Source organism: Neovison vison, chromosome 11 (genome assembly GCF_020171115.1).
Source record: "Neovison vison isolate M4711 chromosome 11, ASM_NN_V1, whole genome shotgun sequence".
NCBI lineage: Eukaryota > Metazoa > Chordata > Mammalia > Carnivora > Mustelidae > Neogale > Neogale vison.
The window spans coordinates 190,433,726-190,445,788 of record NC_058101.1 but is presented as its reverse complement, the minus strand read 5'-3'; the positions used below and the strand labels follow the sequence as shown (position 1 = coordinate 190,445,788).

The following is a 12,063-nucleotide window of genomic DNA, read 5'->3' as shown; positions in this document are numbered from 1 at the left end:
TCATTCTTAAGTTAGCTTTAATCTTTAGGGGAAGTTTAAAATTAAAGACCAAAAATGCCAAAGAGTTCCTCTACAAAGGACACATCTCTGTGCACTGCCATCAGTGTTAAGGATTATGTGGACTGAACAGCAGCCACTGCTTACTGCTCTAAGGAAGTTTCCCCACTGACACTCTTCTTCAGGCCTCAGTCGTAACTAGTTATTTTGAAAAACAGAAGCAAGGTCTTGCTGCATTGAGGGATCAGCACACGATTTCTAGCCTTTAATAATTCCTCAGAAATGGAGTACTTATTTCAGATTGTATAACCTTTTTATTTTATAATTTATATTATACTGTATTACATTTATTATTATATTTTTGTTATATAACATTTTAAGTATTTTTAAATACGTGTTTACTTTTAGCACATAGCATCACACGGTCACTAGGTTGATAAAATATGGGCACTATAAAGAACTTTGGAGATCAGCCAAACATTCTTTTCACTAATGAGGAAACCGAGGTTCAGAAAGACAAAGAAATATAATCTTAGGATATTAAGATGTAAACATCCAGATATTATATATCCTTATGAATTTAACGGTTTTCCAACTTCATGGCTTTCTAATTGTAGCAACAATTATTTTTGTTTTTATTTTAATATTTTGTTAAAATATGGTTTGTCTCTGGTCATCCTGCAAAGTTATATTGTCAGGACCAAAAAAAAAAAAAAAACCTTGCCACATGTTAGAAAAAGGTACAAATATCAAGCAGAAACTTAGTTAATGTTATTTAAATTGACTTACCATCTTACAACTTATATTTCTGTTCATAGATTAAAACTTTGCTTAGGGAAGTTAAGAAAAACAGCTCCCTTTTATTTCTGTCTGTACAAGCATTTATGTACAGATATTTATGTACTCGGAATCTGATGAGACCCATGATTCATATATACATTCTTTTTGGCTGTACAATATATTTCAGCTATAAATTTCACTTAAAAACATCAAGGGTTTAGTTATTTTATGTAAGTGAATGAATTACAGGTTGAAGAAAAGAAAGGTTTTTTTTTTGTTTTTTTTTTTGTTTTTTTTTTTAGGACATTGAAATGACCCACTTCAAATCTTTGTTTTAATTCATACTTTTTGTTCCTCTTACTTACATTGCCAGTTTAAACACTGGTTAAACTACTGTTCTAAGCAGCAATGAAAGTGGCTCACAGAAACAAATAGGGTATTTTACCCAAACTTAAACACTGCTAGTTCAAGTTCTTATCAGCATCCTCTCTCACCCCTGGCCTGTTCTCACCATAAGTTTTGACCCCATCTCAGGAACTAGTTCAGAGAAATTGCCCTGATAAAAAATTAGAATGAGATGAATTAATATGATTATGAGATTTTTATTGTATCTATTTACATGTACTATTTTAGAATGAATAAAAAGCATATTGTGTTTTCCCTGTTTTCAGCATATAATTTTCTTTCTTTTTCAGCTTTTTAATTAAATGAAGCCAAGTGGGATTTGCATAAAGTGAATGTTTACCATGAAGATAAAGTGTTCCTGAGATATAGTTTGAATTCTTGAGTTCATATCCACATTCATTGTGATAATTCTAGCTTATTCTTGTACAATTTTTGAAATGTGTTTTCCTAGCCAATTTAATTTATAGAAGTGGATAGTTAAGATTCATATTAGCACTGGAAAGAACAAGAAATACTGAAGTGTTTTCAAGCATATTATATTCAGTGTATGCTGTAGGACTGAAATAAATGACAATGTAAATTATGAATTCATGTGTTAGAACTGTTCACTCATTAGTAAAGAAAACCACAATGTTAGTAAGGGAAAACTATGAAATATATGTTAAAGAATCCTTAAGGTTGTACAGAGATAAGGTATATGCATGAAAATATGTCACATACTGAGAAAATATATTCCTTGTCATTTCAGTATAAAGGTTGTGTGTATGGTTACAAATGTTTTGTTGTTATTAATCACAATTAGAGGCAGGGAGCTGGATGAATAGTGCCTACAACTTAGAAGCTTAACCTGGGAAATGGGAGGTTTTTTCCCAGGACATAAATTTTAAAAACGAACAGGTCTAAATCAGTAAGCTTGAAGGTATTAGGTATCTGGAAGCAACACACCAGAAGTAGAAATTAATTCCCTCTCTAAATTTAGAAGGGTCACCCAGGAATCCAGACTTGTGATTGCAAAACTAACCCGGATGGCCATTTTCCCCTGTATTATATGGAAGAAGTTTGCCATCAAAACCTCATTCCCTGAATCCAGATAAAAATTATCCTATATATGAGTGACTCAGTGAAGCTTTTTTGAAAACCAAATATTGGAGTCTAACCATTACTACGTTTGTATATCTTCTTTTAGTTTATAAAGCACTTTTGCATATGTTATTTTCTTCACATCAACCCTGTAAATTAGACGATTTAAAATTTTTTTCTGACTTACAGAAGTATTAGAAGCTGAAAGCCAGAAAGAATAGAAAAATAGGGCTTATGAACTGGGCTTTCGAACTCTCAAATCTGAATTTTTGTTTTCTTTGGTGCTAAGGAAGAATTTAAAAACACAGTTTAGTAAACTTTGTTTTTCCTTTTCTAAAGGTTTTGTTATCTAATTTTGGCTAAGATCTAAATAATAGACCATGGAAAACTGAGGAGTTTCAGGTGTACAGTCTCAAACCAAGTGCACATCTACTAAATTTATTTATTTCATACCTTTATGAAATTCAATAAAGAATGGGAAATATAAAAATCCTACAGGGGCATATGAAGCTAAGTTCCAGGGCAGTATGTGTGCTAGAAATAAGTTATCTTGTCAAAATAGGATATTCAGTGAAAATTGCATAATAATTCAGAACTCTGTTCACCTTACCGCATATTCCCAAATCTGTTATTAAAAAGCACATTAAGTTCCCTAGTTCCTGTTCAAAGTGTGGTAAATTTAGTACAGGAATGGCATTTATGGAAAAACATTAAGTTATCATGATCATTTGTTTAATGCCTATCCCTAGGTAGCACTTGACCTGTAAATGTAAATCCATTGAGTATTTTTACATTTTCTAAGATTCATTCAGAACAGGCATTACAATTGGAATCTGAAACCAAACTTTACATGTAAACACATGTTTATTATAATTATTTTTGTCTCCTTAAGGCTCAAAGTTGTTATTAAACAACACACATTTGTCTATAAAACTTTAATAAAGTCAGACAATGACCAAGGTAAGGAGAACTTCTCTATTTCAGATTAGTAAAAGTTTTGTAGCCTGTATTATGTAATTCCCTTTCAGTAATATATGCCTCAACAACAAAAAATTTTTAGCATTTTATAGCTAGAGAGCTGTCACTTTGCTATAGCCTGTTGTTACATTAGGGAAGTGATTCTGGAGGGAAATAAACTGCCTCAAGACAAGTTGTTACTGGAAAGTGCTATGGGCAAAACTACGAAGAGTGGTTCAAATGTAGTTTCGCTTCAGAATTTAGAATATGGAAGATCATGTATGTAATATAGGCTATCTTTACCTTTGCCAAACAAATTAAATTGAAAAATTAATTCTTATCTGGTATGCTGTATCCTGCAATGTCACTTTTCAACCAGATGTACTGTATTGAAGTCTCCCTTAAAAACTGATTATATGTTGCACAGTCTTCAGTTAGAATAAAAAGAATTGCTTTCCTACCCAGAGGAAAAAATCTTAACATAAAATCCCATCCAAAGGAGTGTAATTTCTAACAACATCTAATGAATAAAATGTTGCATTTTGCTCAGCATACTGTTCCTTGCATCAGATATTCACATGAGTAAGCCCAATAGTGTTGTGTGTTTACTATAATTTTCTTTTGCATATAAAGTAATATCCCTTGTCAGTTAACAATTTAGCAAACATGGTGATTTCGGGAGATTATATCTTGTAACCATAGAGCTTGACAAGTATTCCCTTTCTTGCTATTTAGGAGAACCTCCCTAAAGGTACGCGAAGGGAGTAGTTATTTCTAAATAAGGCACGACATATTATTTTGAGATCAAAGACAGTAAACAGTGTGTTTTAAGAAGTACTGGTAACAAAAGACAAACATATTAACTAGAGCATCTAGCAACAAAACATTTGAATGGATTTTTGGAGACAGTGTTCCTCAGAGCTCTTTAATGTTCAGTTTAAAATATTAAAACAAGAGGCTTTTCATACTCTAGCAAGAAGCTGTACTGGGTCAAACTAATAATTTTTCTAATAGTATTTTTTCTAATAGTAGAGAAAGGTGAGCATGGTAGTCACACTACAAGGGTACAAGTATGTTCATGCTAGCCCCTAAATTCCCTTATACAATTTATGAATTTTTCTATATTCCATTTTTTACCTATTATGTCAAATATATATGCAATGTTTTTATCATATAACAGTCTAAGTATTTACAAAATTTTAATAAAGCATCACACATTCAGAATATAATAGGAAAATCAGGTCACTTCATCCAATTGGTGTGTCTGTTTCCACAAAATACTATGCATGCATGTAGGCAATGAAAATGGCAGAATGAAGAACTCTAAGGACCCATCCACTCCACAGAAACACTAGAAAGACTGGCAGAAACTGTCACTCAATATTGTTCAAAGTCTGGAAGATGATGTAAGAGAAATCAAAATGAACGCTTAAAATGTGACTGAAATTCAGATGGCTAACTTGATAGTGTTTTATGTTAGTCTTTCCCCATCCTCCTTCCTAGTCAGTAGTGGTCTTGAAAAATGACAACCTGTAAGTGGTGTGGGGACCTGGTTCTACAGGAGGCAGAATACTCCTGTTCCCAAGAATAGTGTTTGTTTGCCCTGAGGGCTACTGGGAGGATTCAAATAAGGCATTTTACCTTTGTTTAACCTAACTCAGAAGTTTCTCAGGGTGTTGCTCCAGAGGGTTTTTCTCCAAAATACTGATAAGGAAATGAACATGCTCCTGCCTGAGGCTAGAGTTAACAGTTATGACAGACAACAGACACATGGCTGAGGGCTGAATGAAAGGAAAAGCTGGAGAGTTAAGTACTTCAGGGAATAAAGGTTTTGAAAAGCTGCCACATCCAAAACCCAGATCAGGATACATCCTCAGGAAAGATCTGAGAAGACCCTGAGCTTTTACTTCTTGCTGATGTTTACACCCTGAATAAGTACTGATGGGGTGACCTAACAGAGTCAATCTGCAAAGTCCAGGGGACTTTTATTTCTTTTTCTTTCTTTCATCAGCAGGCACTTAAGGACAGCTCTGTCAAGCCACTAGCTGACCACTAAACTAATGAAACACAGACTTCACAGACCACACATGACAAAGAACACAATTTTTATAAAAACAGTTTGGAAGATTCACTAAATAACTACAACAAGCAACAAAACTAATTCTAGAGAGGGAGCAGAATCCAATTTCCAGTTGTTACATTGGAATATTTAGAATGACCAGTTTGGGGGGAAAAAAAAAAAGCACACAGAGAAACAGGAAAGAATACTGTCCTTAAAGCAGAAATTCAACTTGCTAAAGATGTTAGCAGTCTTTAATGTACTCAAAGAGCTACAGGAAACCACAAAGGAACTAAAGGAAACAAATGAACAATGCATCAGCAAATAGAAAATATCAACTAAGAAACAGAAATTATAAAAGGAGTCAAATACAAATTCTAAGACTGAAAAACTGTAATTGAAAAATTTGCTAGAGGGACTCAACAGAACACACAGATCTGACACAGTTTATGAAATTTAATTTGACTATAATCTCATAAAAGCAAATGGCTAGAATTGCAGAGAAGCAGTTTTTGTATACTGGTGAATGTAAGCTGCTATTAATTCCAACTAGACTGTTATAAATTTAAATATAAACCCCAAAACAGTAACGGAAAAATTGAGTAAATACCTATCACATATAGAAAACAAATTGTAGAATGACAGAAGTCCCTATCAGTAATTTCTTTAAAGATAAATGCATTAAACATTCCAACTAAAAGCAGAGATCTGCCAAATGGATTTTTAAAGTATGATATAACTATATAAAATCACATGCCAAAATAAATCTCAAATCATTACCCTAAGTTTTTGCCTAAGGAGCTGGAAAGAGAAAAGCAATCTAAACACAAAGACAACAGAATGAAGGCAATTAGAAGGATTAGAAGAGAACTAAATATGATAAAGAATAAAGAAACAAGAAAAAGTCAACCAAACCAAAACCTGAGTCGTTGAAAAGAGCAATAAAATTGAGAAACCTTCAGTTAGACTAAGAAAAATAAAATAGTTCTCAAACTTCTAAAATTAGAAAGGAAAGTAGGAACGAATAACACCTTTCCTACTGAAATTAAAAGGATTATCAAAAAGTTCTATAAAGAGATTTCAGGAAAATGGTATTGGGGGAAGGATCCTGAGCTTGCTTCTTGTTACAGACAAATCAAGGTATGACATATATAATGCAACTCTCTTGGTTAAAGTGACAGTGAAAATGACAGAAAACAGAGACATAGTGGGAACACATAAGCAGGAGGGATAGAATAGTTATGAAGGTTATCCATGAGAACAAAGGGATCAAGCCCCATATGGAGCACCCCCAGCCCTGGGGACTTATACCAAGAAGGTGAGCCCCCATAACAACTAGCAGGACTTAACTCTGGGACCTCTGCAACTCAGTGGGGCTTAACTCCACCTAAATGCAATCAGTACTGGCATTTTCCCAAAAGCAATTATCACCTCACCACACCTGGCAGCAGCTCCAGTCAGGACCAGCACTCCCGAAGAGCAAATCCTGCTCTGGTGAAGAGGAAGCCAGCTCCTTTCACCAGCACTTCCACAGCAGTTGTGACCCAGTCACAGCAGGAAGGGCCTTACAGAATGCCTTCCAGCTAAGGCCACTACCTTTAAGACCAGAAATTATAGCTGGCTTCCATAAAGCATAGAAGCAGAGAGACACAGACAAAATGAAATTACGTTCCAAACAAAAGACAAAAATCTCAGAAAAATACCTAATTGAAATAGAAATAAGCAACTACCTGATACAGTGCTCAAAGTAATGGTCAGAAAGATACTCCCTAGACTTGAAAGGAGAATGACTTATCTCAGTAAAAACTTCAACAAAGAGAACATATAAAAACCATTCAGGGGGCGCCTGGGTGGCTCAGTGGGTTAAGCCACTGCCTTTGGCTCAGGTCATGGTCTCAGGGTCCTGGGATCGAGTCCCGCATCGGGCTCTCTGCTCAGCAGGGAGCCTGCTTCCCTCTCTCTCTCTCTGCCTGCCTCTCCGACTACTTGTGATTTCTCTCTGTCAAATAAATAAATAAAACCTTAAAAAAAAAATTCAGAGCTGAAGAATACAATAACTGAAATGAAAAATATGCTGGAGGGTATCAAGAGCTGATCAGAAGATGTAAAACAAACAAACAAAAAAAAACAAAAAACAAAAACAAAAAAAGTGTCAGTGATAGGGAACACAAGGTAATGGAAAGAACCCAACCTGAACAGCAAGAAGAAAAGGGAAGTTTAAAATTGAGGCTATACTAAGGGATCTTGGCAACAACATCAGGTGTACTAATATTTGCATTATGGAATCCCAAAAGGAGGAGAGAAGAAGAAAGGGGCAAAAAATTTGTTTGAAAAAATAGTACGTGAAAATTTCCCTAACATAAGAAGGGATTAGACATTTAGCTCCAGTAAACACACCACATTAAACAATATGATCACAAGGCCATCCATACCAAGACACGTAACAAAGCCAAAAATTAATAAAGAGTATCTTAGGGGCATCTGGGTGGCTCAATAGGTTAAAGCCTCTGCCTTCAGCTCAGGTCATGAACCCAGGGTCCTGGGATCGAGCCCCACATTGGGCTCTCTGATCAGCAGAGAACTTGTTTCCCTCTCTCTCTCTGCCTGCCTCTCTGCTTACTTGTGATCTCCGCCTGTCAAGTAAATAAATAAAATATTTTAAAAAAAAGTATCTTAAAAGCTAAAAGAAAAGCAACTATTTACATACAGTGGAAACCCTAAAGGCTATCAACTCATTTTTCAGCAGAAACCTTGCAGTCCAGAAAAAAGTGGCATGATGTATTCTAAGTGCTGAAAGAAAAAGCCATACAACCAAAAATATTTTACCCAGCAAGGCTATCATTCAGAGTTGGAAGAGAATGAATTTCCAAGACATTCATCACCACTAAACTGGTTTTACAAGATATGTTAAAAGGGCTACTTTTAAGGGGGGGGGGCCATTAAGTAGAGGAAAACTATGAAAGAAAAGAATTTCACTGGTAAAAGTAAACATACAGTAAAGGTAGTACATCAAATACTTACAAAGCTAGTATAAAGGTTAAAAGACAAGAGTAGTAAAATAAATTATATCTACAAAATTTAGTTAAGAGTACACAAAATAGATGTAAAATATAATGATATATACATAAAACATGGCAGGGGACGGGGAGTAAAATACAGTATTACAGAGTATGTTCAAAGCCAACTAATCAACTTAATATAGGAAGTTATTTATTAACCTTATGTTAACCACGAACTAAAAATCTGTAACAGACACACAGAAAAATAAAGAAAAAGGAATTAAGCATAACACTAAAAAAAAAAAAAAGCATCAAATCACAAGAGAGCTAGAGAAGAAAGAACAATTGACAATAAAAACAACTAGAAACAATTACCAAAATGGCCAAAGGGTACATAGCTACCTAGAATTACTTTGAAGCATTAAATCCATTTCAATTTAATCAGAAGACATAGGGTACATAAAAGGATAAAAAAAAATCTGTATGCTGTTAAAACAGACTCACTTCAGTATTAAAGAAACATACAGTCTAAAAGTGAAGGGATGGAAAAATAGTCCATGCAAATGCAAGCAAAAAATTAAAAAATGAAATAGCAGTACTTGTATCAGACAAAACAGACTATAGCAAGAGAAAAAGATCATTACATAATGCTTAAGGGACCAACTCAACTAGAGGATGTAACAATTGTAAATATCTATGCATCAAACCTAGGAGCATCTAAATTTATAAGGCAAACACTAACAGATGTAAAGAGAGAGATTCACAGTAATACAATAAGAGTAGAGAACTTTAACACCCCACTTAGACCAATGGATAGATCAGCCAGACAGAAAATCAGTAAGAAAACAGTGACATTACAGATATGCACCAAATATTTGATTCAAAAAATGATACATGGTCTTTTTAAGCGTGCATGGAAGATTCTCCAGGATAGACATGTTAGGCCACAAAACAAGTTCCAATAGATTCAAGAGGTTGAAATCATATCAAGCATCTTTCCTGACCACAACAGCACTATGAAACCAGAATTCCAAGAAAAATACTGGGGGAGGGGAAACAAGTGAAGGCTAAAAATTCTACTAAACAACCAGTGGGTCCAAGAAAGCGAAGAGGCAAATAAAAATTACTTGAAAGCAAATGAAAATGGAAACAGTATTTCAAAATCTTTGAGATGCAACAAAAGCAGTTCTCAGAGGGCAATTTGTAATGATACAGGCCTACCTTAAGAAACAAGAAAAATGTTAATATTAACAATCTACCCTTGAACCTTAAGGAACTAGAAACAAATCAAAGCCCAAAGTTAATAGAAAGAAGAAAAGATCAGAATGGAAATAATAAAAATTGGAGTGGAAATAAATGGAGATTACAAAAGAAAACAATGAAACTAAAAGCTAAATCTAAAATCTTTGAAAAGATAAACAAAATAAACCTTAGTTGAAGTCATCAAAAAGGAAGGAAGGAAGGAAGGAAGGAAGGAAGGAAGGAAGGAAGGAAGGAGGGGGAAGGGGAGGAAGGGAGGAAGGAAGGGAAGAAGGAAGAAAAGGGGGGGGGCTCAAAACCAGAAATGAATGAGAAGTTACAACCTACATTACAGAAATACAAAGGATTATAAGCAACTACTATGACAAATTGTATGCCAACATACTGGAAAACCTAGAAGAAATGGCCAATTCATAGAAGCTAACTCTTTCAGGACTGAACTGAGAAGAAATAGAAAATCTGAAAAGACTGATTACTACTAATAAAATTGAATCAAAACTCTCTAAAAATGTTCAGCACCATATGAATTCACAGATAAATTCTATAAAATATTTAAAGAATACTTATCCTTGTCAAACTATTAATTCCTATATTCCTATACTATTATTTATTATTCCTGCATTTTATATAATACCTATATATTTTTATATAGAAGCAAGGCTATTTTGAGGCTAGCATTTCATTTTGAGGCTAGCATTGCCCTCATACTAAAACCAGACAATGACATTACCAGACAAACAAAAAAACCAAAAAAACAAGTTACAGACCAATATCCCTAATAAACATAGATGCTAAAATTCAATAAAATATTAGCAAGCAATATATGAAAAGAATTACTCACCATAATGAATAGGATTTATTCTAGGAATACAATCATGATTCTACCTCCCAAATCAACATGATATACCACATTAATGAAATCAGAGATTAAAAAAAAACTCATGTGATCATCCCAGTAGATGCAGAAAAGGCATTTAATAAAATTCAACATCCATTAAAAAAAGAAAAAAAAACCTTCTGAACCAGATAGGTATAGAGTGAACATAAGACAACAGAATAAGGGTCATATCTGACAACACAGAGCTAAAAACATACTCGAGGACTCAATAGTAAAAAGCTGAAAGCTTTTGCCCCTGAAAGCTTATTCCTTAGAAACATAATCTTCCAAGATTGAAACAGGAAGAAATAGAAAATCTGAACAGTTTTCCATTATCTAGGAAAAAGATTGGTCCACTATCACCACTTATCCAACATAGAATCAGAACTCTTAGCCACAAAAATCAGAAAGCCATCCATATTGGTAAGGAAAAAGTAAAACTGTCACTATTTGCAGATGACAGGACCCTATTCATAAAAAGCCCTAGAGACTCCACCAAAAACTCTAAGTGAACTCAGTAAAGTTGAAGGACAGAAAATTAATACACAGAAATCTGTTGCATTCCTATACATTAATAATGAACTAGCAGAAAGAAAAAATTTAAAAACAATTCCATTTACAATTGTATGGTAAAGAACAAAATACCTAGAGATAAATTTTGAGATGAAAGAAAGACCTATGATCTGAAAACTATGAGACAATGATGAAAAAATTTGAAGACAACACACATACACACACACACACGGAAAAATACACATGCTTCATGAATTGGCAGAGCATTGTTAAAATGTCCATAAAACTCAAAGCAATATATAGAGTCAATGCAACCCCTATCAAAATTGCAACAAAATTCAAACAAGTAATTGTAAAGTTTACATGGAACCACAAAAGACTTAAAATATAAAATAGCCAAAGCATTTGTTAGAGGAAAAGAAAGTAAAAACAAAACAAGCTGAAGGTATCACAATCCCAAATCTTATACCACAAAACTATAGTTATCAGACAAATTTGTTACCGGCACAACAGACACACAGATCAATGACACAGAGACAAACTCACACCTATATGGGCAATTAACCAACAAAGGAGGAAAGAACTTAAAGTGTAGAAAAGGTAGATTGTTCAATAAATGGTGCTGGAAAACTGGACAGCTACATGCAAAAGCATGAAATGGGACTCCACTCTTATTACTATACACAAAAATAGAATGCAAAAGGATTAAAGAACTAAATAAATATGAGACCTGAAACTATAAATCTTCTAAAAGAATACATGAGTAGTCAACTCCTGGTCATCAACCTCAGTAATATTTCTCTGGCTCCGTCTCCCCAGACAAAAACAACTAAAATCATAACTAGGCTTACATCTAACTAAAAAGCCTTTCAAAGTGAAGAAAGTCATCAACAAAACTAAAAGATATCATACCGAATGGGAGCAGATACTTGCAAGTGATAGATCTAATAAGGAGTTAATATATGAAGAACCTATACAATGCAACACCACAAAAATTCTGACTAAAGATGAGCAGAGGACTTGAACAGACTTTTTACCAAAGGCACACACATGACCAACACATAAAATGATGTTCAACACATCAGGGAAATGCAAATTAAAAATACAATGAGCTATCACCTTACACCTGTCAGAAT

The 12,063-nt window shown here is 34.1% G+C and overlaps 1 protein-coding gene across 1 annotated transcript in view; it reads left to right on the top strand.

Annotated features, from left to right (window-relative positions):
* The window catches only part of TUSC3 (tumor suppressor candidate 3), a 168,869-nt gene extending 165,096 nt beyond the window's left edge, over positions 1–3,773 (top strand). The window contains exon 9 of the mRNA XM_044225524.1: positions 1,473–3,773. Within this exon, the coding sequence (XP_044081459.1) occupies positions 1,473–1,488 (16 nt within the window). The 3' untranslated portion in view covers positions 1,489–3,773. The remainder of the gene's footprint in view (positions 1–1,472) is intronic.
* The last annotated feature ends 8,290 nt before the right edge of the window (positions 3,774–12,063 follow it).